Below are 23,356 nucleotides of genomic sequence, written 5' to 3' on the forward strand. Positions count from 1 at the left end.
TTGTATATAACCCCCTGTCCTGACTGTATATAACCCCCTGTCCTGGCTGTATATACCCCTCCCTGTCCTGGCTGTATATACCCCCCCCCCCTGTCCTGGCTGTATATACCCCCCGTCCTGTCCTGGCTGTATATACCCCCCCCCCTGTCCTGGCTGTATATACCCCCCCCCCTGTCCTGTCCTGGCTGTATATACCCCCCCCCCCCTGTCCTGGCTGTATATACCCCTGTCCTGTCCTGGCTGTATATACCCCCCCCCCCCCCCCCCTGTCCTGGCTGTATATACCCCCCCCCCCCCCCCCCCTGTCCTGGCTGTATATACCCCCCCCCCCCCCCTGTCCTGGCTGTATATACCCCCCCCCCCTGTCCTGGCCGTATATACCCCCCCCCCCTGTCCTGGCTGTATATACCCCCCCCCCCCTGTCCTGGCTGTATATACCCCCCCCCCTGTCCTGGCTGTATATACCCCCCCCCCCCCCCCCGTCCTGGCTGTATATACCACCCCCCCCCTGTCCTGGCTGTATATACCCCCCCCCCCCCCTGTCCTGGCTGTATATACCCCTCCCCCTGTCCTGGCTGTATATACCCCCCCTGTCCTGGCTGTATATACTACCCCCCCCCTGTCCTGGCTGTATATACTACCCCCCCCCTGTCCTGGCTGTATATACTACCCCCCCCCCCCCTGTCCTGGTTGTATATAACACCCCCTGTCCTGGCTGTATATAACCCCCCCTGTCCTGGCTGTATATAACCCCCCCTGTCCTGGCTGTATATAATAGCCTGTACATATATATATACACACAAACACACACACAGTATTTTCCGGCGTATGGTCGCCCCATACGGTGTGGGGCTCAAAAATTGCCCCATCCCCACTGTATGGGGCGACCACTATAAAAAAAAAAATAAAAAAAAATAAATTGACTCTCCTAGGGCCCGTTCTTTGCCTCCGGTACTGTTCCCGGCGCAGGCAGTGTGACGTACACTAGAGGCTCGGAGACGCTCAGCTGCCGGAAGAGCTTCGGGAGAATTAGAGAGGCATCGGAAGTTCCCGAAGCCTCTCTCATTCTTCCAAAGCTCTCCCGGCGGCTGAGCGTCTCGATGACGCTCGGCTGCCGGGGAGAGGTTCGACTATCTCAGTCTCCGGTGCAGGTAGTGTACGTCACACTGCCTGTGCCGGGAACGGGCCCTAGGTGAGTTAAATGTTTTGTTTTTCAATTTAGCTGCAGTTAACCCCTGCAGGGCTGCGGTCAGGCAGGGGTTAACATTTTCCGTCATATAAGGCGAACCCCTGACAATCTGCTTAAAAGTCAGGGGTCGTTTTATATGCCCAATCGCCTTAACGCCGGAAAATAGGGTATACCGCTCCGACCTGTGTAATGTGTGACACGGCTGACACCAGAGAGCAATAGCCTGTACTCTCCTGTATGTATGTATGTATGTGTGTGTGTGTGTGTGTGTGTGTGTGTGTGTGTATATATATATATATATATATATATATATATATATATATCCTACCTGTGTAATGTGTGACACTGCTGACACCAGAGAGCAATAGCCTATACTCTTGTGTGTATGTATGTGTATATATATATATATATATATATATATATATATATATATATATATATATAGATATATATATAGTGATACTTTGGTATAAGAGTAACTTGGATTAAGAGTAGATTAATTAGTAGTAGATTAGTTAGTAGTGGACTAATAGTGACTTGGTGTAAGAGCATTGCTTTGGTGTAAGAGCTCCCTGTATTGGGTGGGAGGGCGGGTGGAGGAGGGACATGGTCTGCATAGCGGGGTCTACAGCCCTGTACTCTGACTCAGGAAGTCTCCATCACCTTCCAAATCATAGCAGATCCACTCCAGGCTGGGGCTTACATCAGGGGACAGGACTGTGGAGGTAATCTCTCCATAGCTGTAACCCCTCTCTCCCCAGACAAAGGGTGCTGCATGTATGTGCCCACATCTGTCCTGCTCATTCCTTCATGCTCCCTGCAGTCTCTGTCAGCCATTGTGTTTCCCATCCTCTCTATTACTGTACAGTAACTTATAATATCACATATCCAGCTGCTGTTTCTGAATGTTTGTTTCATCTGTTTTACATGTTATTCAGAATAATAAATCACTATTTTTGGGGTGTCTGAATTGTCTGAATTTCTATGATTTCTTATGGGAAAATTTGCTTTGGTTTAATAGTGGATTTGGATTACAAGCGCCGTCCCGGAACGAATTATGCTCGTAATCCAAGGCACCACTGTGTATATATACATATATATCTTCCCTACCTGTGTAATGTGTGACACTGCTGACACCAGAGAGCAATACCCTGTACTCTCCTGTATTATGAGCAGTGAGGAAGGTGAGTGTGGGCAGGCGAACTGTATTTGGTTCTGCAGCAGGTTGAGCAGAGGTGTATTATGAGGTTCTGCAGCAGCTGAGGTGTATTATGAAAAGCTAGGGACACACTTGTACTTCTGTGCAGACAACAACAAAATGGTGCTGCCCAGCAGTACACATATCACCTTCCCCCTCTTTGTTCTCCTGTGAAAAGAGGAGGGAGGTGATGATGTCAGAGCAAATGAGCAGAGACAGCCTCTTTTTTCAGCACAGCCGTATATCAGGTTACTTTTACCAGCAGTTTTCCTCCTGGAGCTCCCCCTGGTGGCCATCACTGGGAAATATGGAAAATTAGATAGTTAATTTTTCATATTTCCTTACATGTAAAAAATAAAAAATGCACATATAAATTAGCAAAAAAATAACACATTCAATTTTAAGACTTTCATGTTTTTTTTTAACTTTGTGACACATTCCCTTTAATCTATGCTAAATATGAAGCATTTATTTATTTATTTTTTACTTGATATTGTACTAGCTTGGCAGCAAGTGATTGCCATTTTCAAATATTCAGACGTTGTAAACAACAGGCTAAAGCAATGAAGTCCAGAGATGATGGATCAATGCAGTGCATAGGTACTGCATTGACGTCTATGAGCAATCAAGTTATTGCTCAATGAAGTCCCCAAGGGGGACTACAAAAGTGTGTGTATATACATATATTCTATTTTAAAAGTTACCCCCCCCCTTTTTCCTATTTTTCAATTTAAAAAAAGGAATAACCCCCCCCTTCCAAAAAAAAAAAACAACAAAACAAACATATTTGGTATCGTGGAATTGGCCAAACTTCGAAAGGGGTTGTCTGGCGGAGTGGGAGAGGTAAGTATAACGCACTATTGTGTCTCCCGCAGCCCCAGTAGAAGAGTAGTTTTGTAATTTAGGCCTCAAACCTCTTTAAATTATCGTACTCCTGATCTCACATGGTATTCCAAATGCCAAGATCTCTTATTTTCCTTCTATGTCTCTTTACCTTCCTTCTTGGTGCCGTTTTGATGCAGTTAGTTGTGTTCCCCGCGGTCTGGTTAGACCGTTAGGCGCTCGGGGGGGGGGGGGGGGTTGGGTGTTAGGAGCACTGCCAGCCCCTATAGCACGGATCTGTCCCTGGCCAGACCGCCCCTTTCTAATGATAAAAAATGGGGCGGACTGGCGCTATGGCAGTGCTCCTCAGTGGTCTCATCGGACTGGGGGAAACGCGAATAACTGCACCGGAATAACACCAAAGAGGAATATAAGAGACGTACCTTCCTGCTCGGCGTCTTCTGTGCAATAGGGACATATCAGCAGGTTTGATTCGTCTAACCTGCTCATAGTTTCCCTTTAAAGGGTTTCTCCACTCACTTGGTTTGGCACGGGAAGGTCAGTGAGAGAGAGATGCATCGTTGCTAAGCTAAATGAGCTCAGCACTGCTGTGTCTCCATCTGACCTTACTCATGCCTCCAGGGACAATACAAGTATTTGCAGTATCTACATCATATTACATATTTGTCTTTATTTTTTTCAGGATATTTGCAAGAAGCTTACTTCTGGACAAAACAAGTTCTCACCATCATGGAGAAGTCCATAGTCCTGTTAAATGATGTGACAGATGGGTCACTGTATGAAGGAGTGGCTTATGGCAGCTATACAACAAGATCACTCTTCCAGTATATGTTTCTTGTCCAAAGACATTTCGATATCAATCACTTCAACCATCCGTGGCTGAAACAACACTTTGCTTTCATGTACAGGACCATTTTGCCAGGTAAGAGACTTTGGAAAAATCAAGCAATTTATCTAAATAGAGTGTTTTTCCAGATGAGAATCTGGAAAGATCATTTTTTTTTTACTAATTGTGCCATTTTGTACGAGTTTGTGAACTTTTTGTTATTTCCTCCCACTTGAGTGTAGCCTGGTTTTAGCATAAACATCATGCAGTATATGGCTTACTGGGAGAAAAATATAAAAAAGTCACTTTGTATTCAGATGTATAAAATTCTTAACCTAATTTTTTAACATTTAAAGGGGTATTCCGGGGAAAATGAATAAATTGGCAGTGGAAAGGGTTAACCAAGGTTAACCCTTTCCTAATATACTTACCTGTCCTGTATTGGCCCCCCAAGGAGATCTCTGGTCCAGTCACGTGAGCGTCCAGCCTGCGACTCACGGATCCTCTGTCCTTCCGGTTCGGTGACGTCACCTGGCCGGCGTCCGCTCTCCTTCTCATTAGCAGCAGAGCACTGAACCCTGACTGGCTGGCTAGCGTGTAGCCAATCAGGGTTTAGTGCTCTGCGTCCCCTGAGGCTCACGCTCCAGGTCCCCTGAGGCTGCTGTACCAGGGGTTGTGGGGGCTCAGTGCCGGTCACCAGTTACATGGGCCAGCACTGCAGTATGTGAGGGGTCCCTGTGGCATCCAACATCACCAATCCCCCCCCCCCCCCCCCCGCCCCCAAAGCAATGCCGACCGTGTCCCGGTAAGGGATGCGGCGCGCGGCATTACTTCATTCCTAACTAACACATGGAGCGGAGCTATGAATGAACTAAGGCCGCCTGCCGCATCTCTTCCCCTCCCGGGACTCATGGTCAGCATCACTGACACCCGGGAAGGAAGTCCTGCAGAGTGGTGCTGTTCCCCCCCTCCCCCCCCCCCACCCCCCCCCCTCCCCTTCCTCCCTCCCCTCCCTGTGTGAACTCAAAGATCGCTCCCCAATCCACCAACCCCCGCCGCCACCCCCCCCCGGAGTGTGCCGCCACGCTGGTCCGGTCTCGGCACCTTTTTCAAGCAGCCGGCCTTGCTCATCTGACAGGCGCTGTGCATGTGCAGGAGAGATTTCTTCCTTGCTCCGTACACAGCGCCTGTTTTATTGATAACACTGTGATTGTGTTTGGTGCACTTTTTTTACTTTTTTACACTAGTGTACATTACTGTACACTAGTGTAATACTTAGATCACATTATACAATACACTGTACTGCTTCTGCAGTACAGTGTATTGTATAATGGGACCATCCTGCTGACAGGCAGTAGCACAGCCACCCCTGTCAGCAGGATGGCTTATCCATGGTAAGCCCGGGGGCCTTCATTAGGCCCCCGGAGTCGTCGAGACGTCGGGGGACCGGACCTCTGATCATGTAAGTGGACCTGCGGCGCCGTCCGGTACACAGCGGAACCCGTTAGATGCCGCTGTCATGCTTTGACATCAGCATTTAATGGGTTAAACTGCCCGGAGCGGAGAATCCTCCGCTCCGGGCAGTTACAGGAGGGGATCAGCTGTCATACTGACCGCTGAGCCCCCGCACTGCCGCCGCCGGGCGGCAATTCATTCCGATGCATACACCGTTAAAAGGCGTACGCATCGGAATAAAGCCCATTAGTGGCCACTGTAAAAAGGCAGCACGGCAGTCACTAAGGGGTTAAAGTGTTACTGTTATGATTTTTTTTTTTTTTGCAGATATCAATATTACAGGCGATTTTAAGAAACTTTGTAATTGGGTTTATTAGCCGAAAAATGAATTTTTATCATGAAAAAGCAGTTTGAAGCTCTCCCCCCTGTCTTCATTGTTCTCCTATGGAGAGAGCTAAATAAAACACCAAAACAGGACAACAAAGAGTTAATCTACAAATACATCACCCTCTATCTCCTCTGACAGTCAGCACTGACCTCTCTGACCTCTGAATACAGAGTTCGCCCAGCTCCGAGCCTCTAATCCTTTGTTCTCAGCTTTCTGCTCCCCCCTCCCCTTTCTCTAGAACAGACAGGGTACATCTGATGCAACAAATCACAATTTCCTGATTTTTAGCAGTAAATGGAAAAGAGGAAGGAGGGGAGACCTGGGAAAAGGCTTTTGAATGCAGATAATGGCATATTTGGCTAATAAACCCAATTACAAAGTTTCTTAAAAACATCTGGACTATTGATTTCTGCAAAAAAAAAAAAAAAAAATACGACAGTGACTCTTTAACCTCTTTAGGACCCATGCCGTACCGGTACGTCATGGATCCCTGTCACTTAAGGCCCCATTACGTACCGGTACGCGGGTCCTTTAAACTATCCCTGCGTGACATTATGCGGCGATCGCATAATCGCAGGCCATCTTCACTTTACACGGAGGGGGAAGTCTGCCCCCCCCCCTCCTGTGATGCCGATCGTCGTGATTGGCTAGCCAATCACGGCTATGCGTGTGAATTCTGGGTCATGTGATGCTGCAGTCCCGTTGATTGGCGGTGTCCGTGACACTTCCAATCACGATCATGCCTGGAGGGGGTGAGTTGCCGGTTTGCGGGGTGCCCGATCGTCCAGATTGGCCGGTTGCCAGCGGCCGGCCAATCTCTGGTGAGCCGGGCAATGTGATTCATTGATCCCGATCCTGAGGCGTGCAGGGAGGGATACATGAATTACATTGCCCGGTTCGGGTTCTCAATGTTTGGCCCCATGCCGCTCCGTGCCTCCCCCATGCCGCTCCGTGCCGCCAATGTCGTTGGTGGCACAGTGAATGCAGGAAGATCCTGCTAGTGCTGCTAGCAGTCTCCCTGCATTTCTTCTGCCCCCTCTGCCATCCAGCCTGCTCCCCTCCCCCCTTCTGCCATCCAGCCTTCTCCCCTCCTCCCCTCTGCCATCCAGCCTGCTCTCCTCCTCCCCTCTGCCATCCAGCCTCCTCCCCTCCTCCCCTCTGCCATCCAGCCTGCTCTCCTCCTCCCCTCTGCCATCCAGCCTGCTCCCCTCCGCCATCCAGCCTGCTCCCCTCCTCCCCCCTGTCATCCAGCCTGCTCTCCTCCTCCCCTCTGCCATCCAGCCTGCTTCCCTCCTCCCCTCTGCCATCCAGCCTGCTCCCCTCCTCCCCTCTGTCATCCAGCCTGCTCTCCTCCTCCCCTCTGCCATCCAGCCTGCTCCCCTCCTCCCCTCTGCCATCCACCCTTCTCCACTCCCCCCCCTCTGCTATCCAGCCTGCTCTGCTCCACTCCACCATCCACCCTGCTTCCCTTCTCACCTCTGCCGTGCCACCCTGCTTCCCTCTGTCCTGCCACCCTCTCCTTTTGCCACCCTCTCCCATCTCCTGCCAACCTCTCCCCTCTCCACTGCCACTCTCTCCTCTTACCCTCTCCTCTCTCCTGTCACCCTCTACCCTCCATCCTGCCGCCCCTCTCCTGCTACCCTCTACTCTCTCTTGCCACCCTCTCTTCTCTCCTGCTACCCTGTCATGCCACCCTCCGACCTGCCACCCTTTCCCCTCTCGAGCCGCCCTCTCCTCTCTCTTGCCACCTCTCCTCTGTCCTGCCACCCCTTCCCATCTCCTGCCAACCTATCCCTTCTCCGATGCCACTCTCTCCTCTTACCCTCTCCCCTTTCCTACCACCCTCTCCCCTGGATAGGTGGTGATATATTGTCCCCTGCTCTGCCCTCTGCTGTTTATTTTTTTCTTTTTCAGTGTAATTTTTTTTTTGTTCTGCCCTGGTGTAAAAAAAAAAGTCAAAAACACCACACACATAAAACACACACTAACACTTACACATGTAAAAGCATAACACTTACACAACCCCTCTAAGGGTACTTTCACACACGCCGGATCAGCAGCAGATTTCAAGTTTCGGTTTTGCAGCAAAATCCGCTGCGGATCCAGTGTCAGTGCATCCCTATGAGAATACATACATGCAGCAGGCTTGACATCCCGCTGCGTGTATGTAAGTTAATCCCCACTGGCCGGAGCATACATCACCTCCTCCCCACTCCTGCTTGCTTCGGGTGTTCTTGGCAGGACGTCCCGCTCAGCCAATCAGTGGCTGCGGCGGGGCAGCACACTAATTGGCTGCGTGGGATGAGCAGACGTTGGGAACCCCCAAAGCAAACCGGAGTGGGGAGCAGGTGGTGTATGCTCCGGTCAGTGGGGATTAACTTACATACATGCAGCAGGATGTCAATCCCGCTGCTTGTATGTATTCTCATAGGGATAGATTGACACTGGATCCGCAGCGGATTTCGCTGCGAATCCACAGTGTAAAATTCGCTGCCGATCTGAAAAAAAAAAAAGGGCCCACAGGTTGTTCTCGGCTGAGACAACCAGTGAGGGAGAAGAGAAAGATCCCTCGTTCCTCCTTCCTTCCTCTTTTTCCTCATAGTCATCATCATTTAGTGATGATAAGCCCCACAAGTGACCTCTAGTGACCCCACCCCGTATGTACCACAGATTCCTGAGTTCTTTGGGGTCACTTGTGGGGTGTTTACAATGTTTTGGCAGCACGGGGGCTCTGCGAACCCGAAATGGCCTTCGCCCCCCATTCTGGCCAAATCCAGCTTCCAAAATCCAAATTGCGCTCCTTCCCTTTGGAGGCTTTCCGTTCGCCGTCTTTGCACTTTGTGTCCACATTTGGGGTACTCCTGTAATCGGGGGAAATTGCTCTACAGGATTTGTGTAATTCTTTTAACCCCTTGTGGACATGAAAAATTAAAAGCTATGCCAACGTTCTAGTGTAAAAAAATGTATTTTTCATTTTCACGGCACATTGTTCCACATTTGTGTCTGTCACCAGTGGGGTCCATATGCTCACTATACTTCTTGTTACATTCTTTGAGGGGTCAACACAAAACCAAAAAAACAATGAATGCAAGACCAATATATATAAATTTACTTTATTGTTTGAATATCAAAATGAAATAATTTAAAAATACATTACAAGGGGGCTAGAGCTGATACAAATCCCCATAAAAACGATGGATTAGCTAGGTTCTTACACACAAAATATAACATCACAGAGCAAATGACAGTAGAAAATGAGGAACCTATATATACTGGGCACTGGGCTGGTAGTACATGCAATAAATAAATACAACTCACAGTGAGTATACAGAAATAAATACCATCCTCCTATACTAAAACATTACCCATAAGTGTCCTTAGTATATGAATCCACCTCACCGTACGTACCGTATTTATTTCTGTATACTCACTGTGAGTTGTATTTATTTATTGCATGTACTACCAGCCCAGTGCCCAGTATATATAGGTTCCTCATTTTCTACTGTCATTTGCTCTGTGATGTTATATTTTGTGTGTAAGAACCTAGCTAATCCATCGTTTTTATGGGGATTTGTATCAGCTCTAGCCCCCTTGTAATGTATTTTTAAATTATTTCATTTTGATATTCAAACAATAAAGTAAATTTATATATATTGGTCTTGCATTCATTGTTTTTTTGGTTTGTGTTGGACAGTGTTGGGTGCGCATAGACCGCACTATTTGAGCCTTATGTAGGATTACTAATTCTTTGAGGGGTGTAGTTTCCATAATGGGGTCACTTGTGGGGGGTTTACAATGTTTTGGCAGCACGGGGGCTTTGTAAACCTGACATGGCCTCCGTCCTCCTTTCTGGCCAAATCCAGCTTCCAGAAGCCAAATGGTGCTCCTTCCTTTTGGAGTCGTGTCCTGCGCCCGCATGGTACATTATGTCCCCATGTGGGGTATTTTTGTACTCGGGGGAAATTTCTCTACAAGTTTTATGTTAGTTTTTTTTCCCTTTTAACCCCTTGTCAACCTGAAAAATTTAAAGCTAGACCAAGTTTTAGTCTAAAAAAAATAAAATTTTTCAATTTCACAGCACATTGTGTCAATCACCAGTGGGGTCCATGTGCTCACTATACCCCTTGTTACATTCCTCAAAGGGTTTAGTTTCCTAAATGGTGTCCCTTTAGCGGTGTTTGTTAGGTTTTGGCACCCCAGAGCCTCTGCCAACCAGAAGTGGTACTTTGAAAATTTGTAAGGAGGCTTCAAAATTCACCAGGCGCTCCTTTACATCTGAGGCTTTATTTCTATAAACTGCAGAAATGGGGAAATAAAAATTTTTGGTGCATTTCTTTGGAAATAGGTTTTCTATTATGAGAGATATTGGATCACTATATAATTTCTGCAAAGAAAATTGAAATTTTAAATTTTCTCACACACTTAGCTTTTATTTTTGTGACTAAAGGGTTAAAAAAAACTTTCTGGAATTGATTTTGAACAGTTTGGGTGGAGCAGTTTCTAAAATGGGGTGCTTTGTGGGGCTTCATAAAATACAGCCCCCTCAAATACACTTCAAACGTGAACTGGTCCCTTGAAAAATCAGATTTTGAAATTCTTGAAATTTGGAAAAATGCTGCTAAACTTTGAAGCTTTTTGTTGTCTCAAACAATTGAATGCAAGTTTCATAAATGCTGCCAACATGAAATAGACTTGTTGCTAATGCTATTTAATATCTAATTTATGTGGCATAACCATTTTCCTTACAAGCACAAAATTTCAAAGTTAGAAAAATGCTATTTTTCTAAATTTTTCACGTTATTTTGGTGTTTTTCATAAAAATAAGCTACAAGTATCGACTCAGTTTTTCCAGAAATATAAAGTATAACATGTCACGAGAAAACAATTTCAGAATCAGCAGGATAGGTAAAAGCATCCCGAAGTTATTAATGGATAAAGTGACACATGTCATATTCCTGAAATTTGGTCCAGTCCTTAAAGGGAACCTGTCACCCCCCGTGCCGGAGTGACAGGCTCCCGACCCCCCGTTAGAGCCCCCTATACTCACCTAATCCCGCCGGGTCTCGCTTCTGGAGGTGGTCGGGTGATGAAGATCTCAGCCGCTGCAGCCCAGCTGCAGAGAGTCCAACGCTCATAGAGAATGACAGGAGAGTCCAGCGCTCCATCATTCTCTATGAGCGTTGGACTCATCTCTCAGCGAGCGCGCCAGGCTGCAGCGGCTGAGATCTCCGTCACCCGACCGGATCCAGAAGCGGGACCCGGCGGGATTAGGTAAGTATAGGGGGCTCTAACGGGGGGTCGGGTGCCTGTCACCCCGGCACGGGGGGGTGACAGGTTCCCTTTAACCCCTTAACGACATCGGGCGTAAACTTACGCCCTCGCGCCCTGGTACTTGGCGCATCAGGGCGTAAATTTACGCCCGATGTTTCCCCGATCGCTGCGTGTTCACACACAGCGGTCGGGGAAGATGGCCTGCTATAAATCATAGCAGGCCATCTTAGCTTCACGGCACGGGGGGTGGTTAACACCCCCCGTGCTTACGATCGCCGCTATAGGCTGATCAATTCAGATCAGCCAATAGCGGCGATCGGAACCTTTCCGGGTCATCGGCGACCCGATGACCCGGAAAAAAATGGCGGTCGGTGCTGTCCGAGGACGGCACCGACCGCCATTACTGTAAAAAGTAATGGTGATCGCCGTGCCACCGGCCCGATCGCCGTGAACGGCCGGCCGGTACCGGCCGGCCATTCACGGCGATCGGGCCGGTGGCACGGCGATCAGAGTCCCACAATATAGTAAATACCTGCTCTGGACCCCTCAGCTAGGCAGCCGAGGGGTCCAGAGCAGGTATTTGTACATTACTCACCTGTCCCGGGCTCCTGATCGGCGTCTTCCGGGTTCGCGGCATCCTCGTCTTCGTTCGGGTCTTCGGCTTCTTCCGTGACGTCACGTTCGGCTTCTCTCGGCTATTTTCGGCTCCAGCGTCGGCTCTTTCCGTATTTTGCGCTCTGCTGCCCTCTAGCGGCTGATATGTGTAATACACTTATCAGCAGCTACAGGGATGTTCAGAATTTTTTTTTTTTTTTTTTCAAATTTTTTTTTTTCTATTTTCCGCACCCTATCGCCGCTGAGTGTTGATCAGCATCGCACGAAAGTGCGCTGCTAATCAGCAACTCCTCCTTTTTGGCGTAGGGTGTTTTTTTTCTATATTCTACTGCCACGGTCTGCTTATAAGTGCCGCACATAAGTGCGGCATTTATCAGCAACTCCTTTGTTGGCGTAGGTTTTTTTTTATACTTACTGTAAAAAAACACGTAAAAAACACTACATTACACCACACTACATTGAATAAAGTTTGACACTACACCACTACATACCCCATATACTAATCCCCGTATAAAGATGGCCCCCTGGGTGTTTTCGGCGTCAGAGGGATACGTTATTATTACCTCCGACACCGAAACAGCCAGTGAGGATGAATGGGGGGTCCTTCGTTCCTCCATTCATCCTCATCATCCTCATCCTCCAGTGACGTGTCTGGGGGTAGCGTAGCGTACGCTTCCCCCCTAGACACGTCTTTTCCGCCAGTACCGTCCCAATAAGAGATGACGGTATGGCGTGAAATTCTACAAACTCTGTGAGCGTACCTTAGGGTACACTTACAGATTTCGGGTACGTGCACACTGCGGAATGGCGAAGGATAACCCTTCGTGCATTCCACAGCTGGCACCCGCCGGCGGACTGATGCGGGCGCATGTCTCTACCCGTGTCATAGACTCCATTCTATGCACGGGCGGATTCCATCGTCCATCCAAAGAATGAACACGTTGGACGGAGAGCGGAATCCGCCCGTGCATAGAATGGAGTCTATGACACGTGTGGAGACGCGCGCCTGCATCAGTCCGCCGGTGGGTGCCAGCTGTGGAATGCACGAAGGGTTATCTGTCGCGATTCCGCAGTGTGCACGTACCCTTAGAGTGTATGTAGGAAGGGACACCCGAATCCAGCCCCCAGATGCCCCCCCATCCTCGGAGTTAGTGGGAAGATCGTCCGGGAACTGATCTTCCCACTGCTGGATAAAGGTCACCATCTGTACGGGGATAACTTTTATACCAGCACCCCCCTCCTCTGGTCTCTCGCTGCCCTGTAGCTTGCGGCACGATCCGAACATATCAGAAGTAGTAATAGCGCCCTAATATTTAGCAGCCATGGAGCGGACCCAGCGCTTCTGGATATGAAGGACCCCGTATCGCACCAGGGCAACATTTTCCAGGTGACGTCCCCCACACTGGAGAACAGGAGACCCCAGAAGAAGTGCAGAGTGTGGGGTAACAGGGGGATCAGGTAGGACACCATTTTCCTGTGTGACGCCTGTCCTGATCACCCCGGCCTCTGCATACTGGATCGCTTCAAGGTGCACCACACGTCATTGGGGTTCTACATTATCTAAATTCTGTCCCTTATTCCTATTTCAGGGGTCACGTTGATCCAGGGATTATTCTGATCGCCATTATGGAGTCGGGAAGGAATTTTTCCCCTGTGATGAGGCTACTGTCGTCTGCCTCACGAGGGGTTTTTGCCTTCCTCTGGATCAACACAGGTTGAATTTGATGGACACCTGTCATTTTCAACCTTATAAACTAATAATTGGCCTAATACCCCCAAAATAAATTAGAATTGTCCCTTTTCCCCAGCTAAATAGGTATGGCCGCCATTCCCATTAGAGGATGCCATGATGCAATTACAAAGCCTCTGTGCGGCCAGGACAGTAGAAACCCCCCACAAGTGACCCCATTCTGGAAACTACACCCCATAAGGAATCTAAGAAGGGGGGCAGCGGGGATATGGCCCCCTGGTGACGGCCACATTTGGGACGTGAAAATGAAAAAAATTGTATTTTTTATTTTCTCGGCACATGTTCTACGTAAGTGCCCGTCACCAGTGGGGTCCATATGCTCACTGCACCCCTTGTTGGATTCCTTATGGGGTGTAGTTCCCAGAATGGAGTCACTTGTCGGGGGTTTCTACTGTCCTGGCAGCACAGGAGCTTTGTAATTGCGACATGGCCTCCATCCTCCATTCCAGCCTCTAAATGGCGCTCTGTCCCTTTGGTGACTTGCCCTGTGCCCATATGGCACATTATGTCCACATGTGGGGTATTTTCGTACTCAGGGGAAATTACCCTACACGTTTTGTGTTCATTTTCTTTTTTAACCCCTTGTGGAAATGGAAAAAAATCAAGGCTAGACCAACATTTAGTGTAATTTTTGTAAAATTTTTACTCTAAATCATTAATCTTGTCATGTTTTTTCATTTTCACAAGGGGTTAAAAGATAAAAAAAACATTTAATGTGTAGAGCAATTTCCCCTGAGTTTGGAAATACCCCACATGTGGACATAAAGCGCCATGCGGGTGCAGGGTAAGCCTCCGAAGGGAAGAAGCGCCATTTGGTTTTTGAAGGCTGGATTTGGATGGAATGGATTTCGAGGGGCCATGTTGCATTCAAAAGGCCCCTGTGTTGCCAAGACAGTTGAAACCCCCCACAAGTGACCCCATTATGGAAACTGCACCCCTCAAGGAATGTAACAAGGGGTGTAGTGAGCATATTGACCCCACTGGTGACGGGCACAAATGTGGAACAATGTGGCGTGAAAATGAAATATTACATTTTTTACACTATAATGTTGGTTTAGCCTTGAATTTATCATTTTCACAAGGGGTTAAAAGAGAAAAAAACACACAATATGTGTAGAGCAATTTCCCCCGAGTCCGTAAATACCCCACATGTGGACATAAAGCGCCATGTGGGCGCAGGGCAAGCCTCCGAAGGGAAGGAGCGCCATTTGGATTTTGGAGGTTGGATTTGGCTAGAATGGATGATGAACGCCATGTCACATTTACAGAGCCCTCCTGCTGCCAAAACACTGGAAACCCCCCACAAGTGACCCCATTCTGGAAACTGCACCCCTCAAGGAATCTAACAAGGGGTGCAGTGAGGATATGGACCCCTTGATGACGGGCACATTTGTGCCATGAAAGTGAAAAAATGAAATTTTTCCCTTTCACGTCACATTGTTCCACATTTGTGCCCGTCACCAGTGGGGTCCATATGCTCACTGCACCCCTTGTTAGATTCCTTGAGGGGTGTAGTTTCCAGAATGGAATCACTTGTGGGGGGTTTCCAGTGTTTTGGCAGCACGAGGGCTCTGTAAATGCGACATGGCCCTTGAAATCCTTTTCAGTGAAATTCAGCTTCCAAAAGCCAATTGGCGCTCCTTCCCTTTCGAGGCTCGTCCTGCGCCCCCTTGGCACTCTATCGCCACATGTGGGGTATTTCTGTACTCGGGAGAAACTGCGCTACACATTTTTTGTCTTTTTTTGCCTCTTATCCCTTTAAGAAAATGAAAAATTGAAGGCTAGAACAACGTTTTAGTGTAAAAAATAAATTTTTCTTTTTTCACGCCATATTGTTCGGAAAATCTGTGAAGCACCTGTGGGGTCCAGATGCTCACCGCACCCCTTGTTACATTCCTTGAGGGGTGTAGTTTTCTAAATGGTGTCCCTTTAGGGGTGTTTTTTAGGTTTTGACACCCCAGAGCCTCTGCCAACCTGAAGTGGTACAGTCAAAAATGACCAAATATAACGGAGGCGTTGAAATTCACTAGGCGCTCCCTTATATCTGAGGCTTGTGGTTGCGTCAAATAGCGCAATAGGGCCACATATGGGGTATTTCTATAAACTGCAGAAACGGGGCAATAATTATTGGGGTGCATTTCTCTGGTAATAGGTTTATAATTATGAAAAATATTGGATTACAATAAAATCTCTGCACAGAAAATTAAAATTTTCAAATTCCTTACACACTTGGCTTTTATTTCTGTGACTCCCCTAAAGGGTTAAAACACTTTCTGGATGTGCTTTTGCAGAGTTTGGGGGGTGCAGTTTCTGAAATGGGGTGCTTTGTGGGGCTTTATAACATACAGGCCCCTCAAATACACTTTAAACCTGAACAGGTCCCTAAAAATATCTGATTTTGAAATTTTACTGAAAATTTGGAAATTTGCTGCTAATGTTTTAAGCTTCCTATCGTCTAAAAAAAATGAAAGATAGTTTAATAAATGCCGCCAACATAAAGTAGACATGTTGCTAATGCTATTTAATATATAATTTATGTGGTATAACCACTTTCTGTATACGCAAAGAAGTTTCAAAGTTGGAAAAATGCATTTTTTCACATTTTTTTCACCTTATTTGGGTTTTTTTCATAAAGATTTGTTATGAGTATCGACTCCAATTTACCAGAAATGTAAAGTACAATATGTCACGAGAAAACAATCTCAGAATCAGCCGGATAGGTAAAAGCATCCCGAAGTTATTAATGACTAAAGTGACACTGGTCATATTCATAAAATTTGTCTCTGTCATTAAGGCCATTTCAGGCTCTGTCCTTAAGGGGTTAAAGCGTAACTGTCATTTCAGGGTCATTTTTCTGAAAACATTAAATATCAACAGTACAAGCAATTTTAAGAAACTCTGTAATAGGTTTTATGTACTAAAAGAGTTTCCTTCTGTACTGAAAAAGCAATCTCCCAGCCTCCCCCTTCACATCAAATGAAGCAGGATTTCTCTCTCCATTATGTGGCTATGGAGAGGGGAGGGGCTGTTAGGAGTGACTGAGCACGGAGCAGTCCTGCACAGCACAACACCCTGCAATCTTCTCTCAGTAAGTTTCTAGATAAGCACTGACCTTTCTGACACCTGAATCCAGCGTTTTAGGTGCCCAGAGAGTCTACAAACAGCTGACCTTCATGTCACCTCTTCCTGCTCCCTCATCTCCCTCAGCCCCTCCCCCCTTCATAGGCTTACAATGGAGAGAGCAGAGCCCGTCTTCACTGGCTTCTCTGTAATGAAGACGTGTTTGCCTGATAATGCACAGATAAGAAGTCAGGGGGGGAGGCTGGGAGATTGCTTCTTGAGTACAGAAGGAGGCTTTTTTGGCTGATAAAACCTATTACAGAGTTTCTTAAAATCGCTTATACTACTGATTTCTGCAATAAAAAAAAACATGACAGTTACGCTTTAAGGCCATTTTAGGCTCCGTCCTTAAGAGGTTAAAGGGTATTTCCACAAGATCATTAGTTTAAGGGTGTTTATGTATATACAACTACATATTTCTTGTCCCCCCCCCACTCTCCACCCTAAAAGCTTATTTTTTTTTTTTTTATTGGTTTGTATAGATTCCTAGGACTACTTGTTAAATATGATTGGCCTGTGAGAAATGGCTTTAAAAGATTTTCCAAATTACTTATTCTACATCTTTTTCCTTAAAGGGTTTTCCAAGCCCCAGGAAAAGTGATAAATTGGCTGAGGGTGACCTAAAAACAAAAAATGACATCATCCTCACTTGCCCTGATTCCCTACAGCTGTTGTTTCAAATTCTCCTAAACCCTTCTGCTTCCTGATTCCTTTGACTCTTAAATCCCTGGCCAGAGCAAATCCTAGGTGCACAGGCAGTAAATGTAAAGTTGATGTGTCACAGGAAGCAACTCTTGTGATCGGCAGCTGCCGTGAACCATTTAATCTGGGATTTGCTCCTGTAGGTGAAATCAGATTCTATGCTGTCACACTGGGAGCTGGGGGTGGGGGGACCCAGGTAGGTGAGTATACAGTTATTTTAATGTTGTTCCCAGCCATATTTAAACTTTGTTTGTGTATCCAGATAAGCTCTTTAATTTTATTATTTATATTTTGGGATTTGAGGTGGATCTTTTTTTTTTTTTTTTTTTTTTTTAACCAAGCTGACTAGCACAGCAGACTTAAGTATACTGTTTGTTAGAAGAAGATGAAACCTGATGGAGCTAGACCATAAGTGGAAGCTGACTCGTGTGAGCGGATCCTTATATGACTGTATACATAAGTTTATGACTCTCTTTCAATCAGTCATTGTGATGACTAAGGAAAGCCATGCCTCTTAAAGTTATTTACCCAGTCCTGTCTAGCGTTGGCTTCATAAATTCCACTTCTCTGTCCAGTAGGAACATTTTGTCATCATAGCTGTTCCTGGACTTGTGTACAAAACTACATGCGCCACAACAACCCTACAAAACTTAAAACAACACTGTAATTGCAAGCTTTGACAGATTAAGGTTAGTTAAGAGAAACCACATTTATGAATGAAGTGAGTGTACTATTAATTCCATCCCCAGTCTCCCTATTTGGCTTTACTGTTCATTTTCCACATTTTCTTTCACTTTTTTATCCCAGTTATAAATAGGTGCCAAGGGTTGTTTGTCACTCTTGGATGATTAAATGAGTATAAATACTATTTATTGTAGGCAGTAGTCGTGATTTAGGCTGCCGTCATTTAACTTGGATAACCAGTATCCGATGAACCAAGTTATAGCTGTTCCTTATTTTCTTTAGACTTTAGACTTCGTTAGGACTTAGGGTCCTATTCCACAGACCGAAGAGGGCCCGATCAACGGCGTAAGCGAGCGCCGATCTGCTAGATCGGCGATCGTTTACTGGGCCTATTCCACGGCCCGACAATCGTTAGCGAGGGCTGCAGGGACATCGTTACTGATGTCCTTGCAGCCCTTGCAGCATACATTACCTAGCAGGGCTTCTCCTCTGCTCCGTCTTCCTCCTCGGGTCCCGCGGCGCAGCATCAACTCCGGAGCAGCCTGACTGAGCTGTCAGACCGCTAAGCCAATCACTGGCCGCGGCGATCGCGGCCAGTGATTGGCTGAGCAGTCTGACAGCTCAGTCAGGCAGCACTGAAGCTGATGCTGCGCCTCGGGACTCGGGGAGGAAGACAGAGCAGAGGAGAAGCCCTGCTAGGTAATGTATGCTGCTTCTCAAATCATCAGTCGCCCGCCGCACACCGCTATTCCACGAAGCGATGCGCGGTGGGTGACCGATGATTTTATGTTTGGGCCTAAATAAACGATCAGCCGATGACACGATCATTGGCTGACCGTTTTCTTTATTCCACCGAGCGATGATCGGACGAATCGGGCCGATTAACGCTCAGTGGAATAGGCCCCGTTAACCCCTTAACGACCACGGGGCTAAGTATACGCCCCCAAAACCCGTGCCTAAACGCAAACGGGCGTACATTTACGCCCACGGTTTCCCTGATCGCTGCGTGTACACACGCAGCGATCGGGGAAGATGGCCTGCTAAAATGTATAGCAGGCCATCCCTGCTTGTCGGCACGGGGGGTGATTAACCCCTCCCGTGCTGACGATCGCCGCTATTGGCTGATCAATTCAGATCAGCCAATGGCGGCGATCTGCAGCTTTCCGGGTCATCGGTGACCCGATGGTCCGGAAAGCAATGGCGGTCGGTGCTGTCTGAGAACGGCACTGACCGCCATTACTGTTAAAAGTAATGGTGGCCACGGTGCCACGTCCCGATCGCCGTGATCGGCCGGCCGATCACGGCAATATAAGTACCCCATGAAAGGGTTTAATACCTGCTGTGGAAACCTCAGCTAGGTAGCTGAGGTGTCCAGAGCAGGTATTGACCCATACTTACCTGATCCAGCGTCACGATCGCGTCCTCGTCGGCGTCTTCGTCTTTTTTCGGCGGTCCCCATCGGCAATCATCGGCTCCAGCATCGTCAAACTTCGGCTTTTTCCGGAATTTGTGTTCTACTGCCCCCTAGCGGCTGATAAGTGTATATAATACACATATCAGTAGCTATAGGGTTGAAGTTTTGTTTTTTTCCCCCAATTTTTTTTTTTAAATTTTCCGCACCCTATCGCCGCTGAGTGCTGATCAGCATCGCACGTAAGTGCGCCGCTGATCAGCAACTCCTCCTTTTTGGCGTAGGGTGTTTTTTACCTATACCCTACTGCCACGGTCTGCTGATAAGTGCCGCACATAAGTGCGGCATTTATTGGCAACTCCTTTCTTGGCGTAGGTTTTTTTTTTTATACTTAATGTTAAAAAAAACAAGTAAAAAACACCATTACACTACACGGAATAAAGTTTTACACTACACCACTACACATTTACATACCCCATATACTAATCCCCGTAAAAAGATGGCCCCCAGGGTGTTTTCGGCGTCGGACGCGTACGCTATTATTGCCTCCGACACTGAAACAGCCAGTGAGGATGAATGGGGGGGATCCTTTTTTCCCCCATTCATCCTCATCATCCAGTGACGTGTCTGGGGGTAGCGTAGCGTACGCTGCCCCCCAGACACGTCTTTTCCGCCAGTACCGTCCCATTAAGAGATGACGGTATGGCGTGAAATTCTACAAACTCTGTGAGAGTACCTCAGGGTACACTTACAGATTTAGGGTAGGTGCACACTGCGGAATGGCGAAGGATAACCCTTTGTGCATTCCGCAGCTGGCACCCACCGGCGGACTGATGCAGGCGTGCGTCTCCACCCATGTCATAGACTCCATCCTATGCACGGGCGGATTCCGTCGTCTGCCCAAAGAATAAACACGTTCATTCTTTGCACAGAGGGCGGAATCCGCCTGTGCATAGAATGGAGTGTGACACGGACGGAGACGTGCGCCCGCATCAGTCCGCCGGTGGGTGCCAGCTGCGGAATGCACAAAGGGTTATCTTTCGCCATTCCGCAGTGTACATGTACCATTACAGTGTATGAAGGAAGGGACACCCGAATCCAACCCCCAGCTCCCCCCCCCCCCCCCATCCTCAGAGTTAGTGGGAAGATCGTTTGGGACCTGATCTTCCCACTGCTGGATAAAGGTTACCACCTGTACGGGGATAACTTTTATACCAGCACCCCCTCTTCCGGTCCCTCGCTGCCCGAGCTACTGTAGCTTGCGGCACGATCTGAAAATATCAGAAACAGTAATACCAGCCCTAATATTTAGCAGCCATGGAGCGGACCCAGCGCTTCTGGATATGAAGGACCCCGTATCGCACCAGGGCAACATTTTCCAGGTGACGTCCCCCACACTGGAGAACGGGAGACCCCAGAAGAAGTGCAGAGTGTGGCGTAACAGGGGGATCAGGAAGGACACCATTTTCCAGTGTGACACCTGTCTTGATCACCCTGGCCTCTGCATACAGGATCGCTTTAAGGCGTTCCACACGTCATTGTAGTTCTACATTATCTAAATTCTGTCCCTTATTCCTATTTCAGGGGTCACGTTGATCCAGGGATTATTCTGATTGCCATTATGGAGTCGGGAAGGAATTTTTCCGCTGTGATGAGGCTACTGTCGTCTGCCTCACGAGGGTTTTTTTTTTTGCCTTCCTCTGGATCAACACAGGTTGAATTTGATGGACACCTGTCATTTTCAACCTTATAAACTAATAATTGGCCTAATACCCCCAAATAAATTAGAATTGTCCCTTTTCCCCAACTAAATAGGCATGGCCGCCATTCCCATTAGAGGCGTGCCCTGATGCAATTAGAAAGCCCCTGTGCGGCCAGGACAGTATATACCCCCACAAGTGACCCCATTCTGGAAACTACACCCCATAAGGAATCTAACAAGGGGGGCATCCGGGTTATGGCCCCCAGGTGATGGACACATTTGTGCTGTGAAAATGGAAAAAAAAAAATTTTTATTTTCACAGCACATATTCTACACATGTGCCCATCACCAGTGGGGTCCATATGCTCACTGCACCTCTTGTTAGATTCCTTGAGGGGTGTAGTTTCCAGAATGGGGTCACTTGTGGGGGGTTTCTACTGTCCTGGCTGCACAGGAGCTTTGTAATTGTGACATGGCCTCCAACCTCCAACCATTCCAGCCTCTAAATGGCGCTCTGTCCCCTTGGTGGCTTGCCCTGTGCCCATATGGCACATTATATCCACATGTGGGGTATTTTCGTACTCAGAGGAAATTACTCTACACGTTTTGCATTAATTTTCTTTTTAACCCCTTGTGGAAATGGAAAAAATCAAGGCTAGAACAACATTTAGTGTCATTTTTTTTACATTTTTACACTAAATCATTGATCTTGTCTTTAATTTTTTCATTTTCACAAGGGGTTAAAAGATAAAAAAAAAACACAAAACGTGTAGAGCAATTTCCCCTGAGTACCGAAATAACCCACATGTGGACATAAAGCGCCTTGTGGGTGCAGGGTAAGCCTCCAAAGGGAAGGAGCGCCATTTGGTTTTTGGAGGCTGGATTTGGCTGGAATAGATTTCGAGGGCCATGTTGCATTCAAAAGGCCCCTGTGTTGCCAAGACAGTTGCAACCCCCCACAAGTGACCCCATTATGGAAACTACACCCATCAGGGAATGTAACAAGGGGTGTAGTGAGCATATGGACCCCACTGGTGACGGGCACAAATGTGGAACAATGTGGCGTGAAAATAAAATATTACATTTTTTACACTATAATGTTGGTTTAGCCTTGAATTTTTCATTTTCACAAGGGGATAAAAGAGAAAAAAAACACACAAAATGTGTAGAGCAATTTCCCCCAAGTCCGTAAATACCCCAAATGTGGACATAAAGCGTCATGTGGGTGCAGGGCAAGCCTTCGAAGGGAAGGAGCGCCATTTGGATTTTGGAGGCTGAATTTGGCCAGAATGGATTATAAACGCCAAGTCGCATTTACAGAGTCCTTGTGCTGCCAAAACACTGGAAACCCCCCACAAGTGACCCCATTCTGGAAACTACACTTCTCAAGGAATCTAACAAGGGGTGCAATGAGGATATGGACCCCTTGTTGATGGGCTCATTTGTGCCGTGAAAGTGAAAAAATTAAAATTTTCCCTTTCACGTCACATTGTTCCACATTTGTGCCCGTCACCAGTGGGGTCCATATGCTCACTGCCCCCCTTATTAGATTCCTTGAGGGGTGTAGTTTCCAGAATGGGGTCACTTGTGGGGGGTTTCCAGTGTTTTGGCAGCACGAGGGCTCTGTAAATGCGACATGGCCCTTGAAATCCATTCCAGTGAAATTCAGCTTCCAAAAGCCAATTGGCGCTCCTTCCCTTTGGAGGCTCGTTCTGCGCTCGCATGGCACTTTATGTCCACATGTGGGGTATTTCCGTACTCGGAAGAAACTGCACTACACGCTTTGTGTTTTTTTTTCCCTTTTATCCCTTTAAGAAAATTAAAAATTGAAGGCTAGAACAACGTTTAAGTGTAAAAAGTAAATTTTTCTTTTTTCACGCCACATTGTTTTGAAAATCTGTGAAGCACCTGTGGGGTCCAAATGCTCACCGCAACCCTTGTTACATTCCTTGAGGGGTGTAGTTTTCTAAATGGTGTCCCTTTTTAGGGGTGTTTTTTAGGTTTTGGCACCCCAGAGCCTCTACCAACCTGAAGTGGTACAGTCAGAAATGACCAAATAAAACAGAGGCGTTGAAATTCACTAGGCGCTCCTATATATCTGAGCTTGTGGTTGTGTCAAATAGCGCATTAGGGCCACATATGGGGTATTTCTATAAACTGCAGAAACGGAGCAATCAATATTGGGGTGCATTTCTCTGCTAA

General features: G+C 47.2%; 1 protein-coding gene across 2 annotated transcripts in view; it reads left to right on the plus strand.

The window, feature by feature from the left end:
* DSE (dermatan sulfate epimerase) overlaps positions 1-23,356 on the plus strand; it is a 50,386-nt gene that overhangs the window by 19,242 nt on the left and 7,788 nt on the right. For both annotated transcript variants that reach the window (XM_069973642.1, XM_069973643.1), the window contains one exon: positions 3,913-4,152. In XM_069973642.1, coding sequence (XP_069829743.1) covers positions 3,913-4,152 — 240 coding nt within the window. The remainder of the gene's footprint in view (positions 1-3,912; positions 4,153-23,356) is intronic.

Source organism: Dendropsophus ebraccatus, chromosome 6 (assembly GCF_027789765.1).
Source record: "Dendropsophus ebraccatus isolate aDenEbr1 chromosome 6, aDenEbr1.pat, whole genome shotgun sequence".
NCBI lineage: Eukaryota > Metazoa > Chordata > Amphibia > Anura > Hylidae > Dendropsophus > Dendropsophus ebraccatus.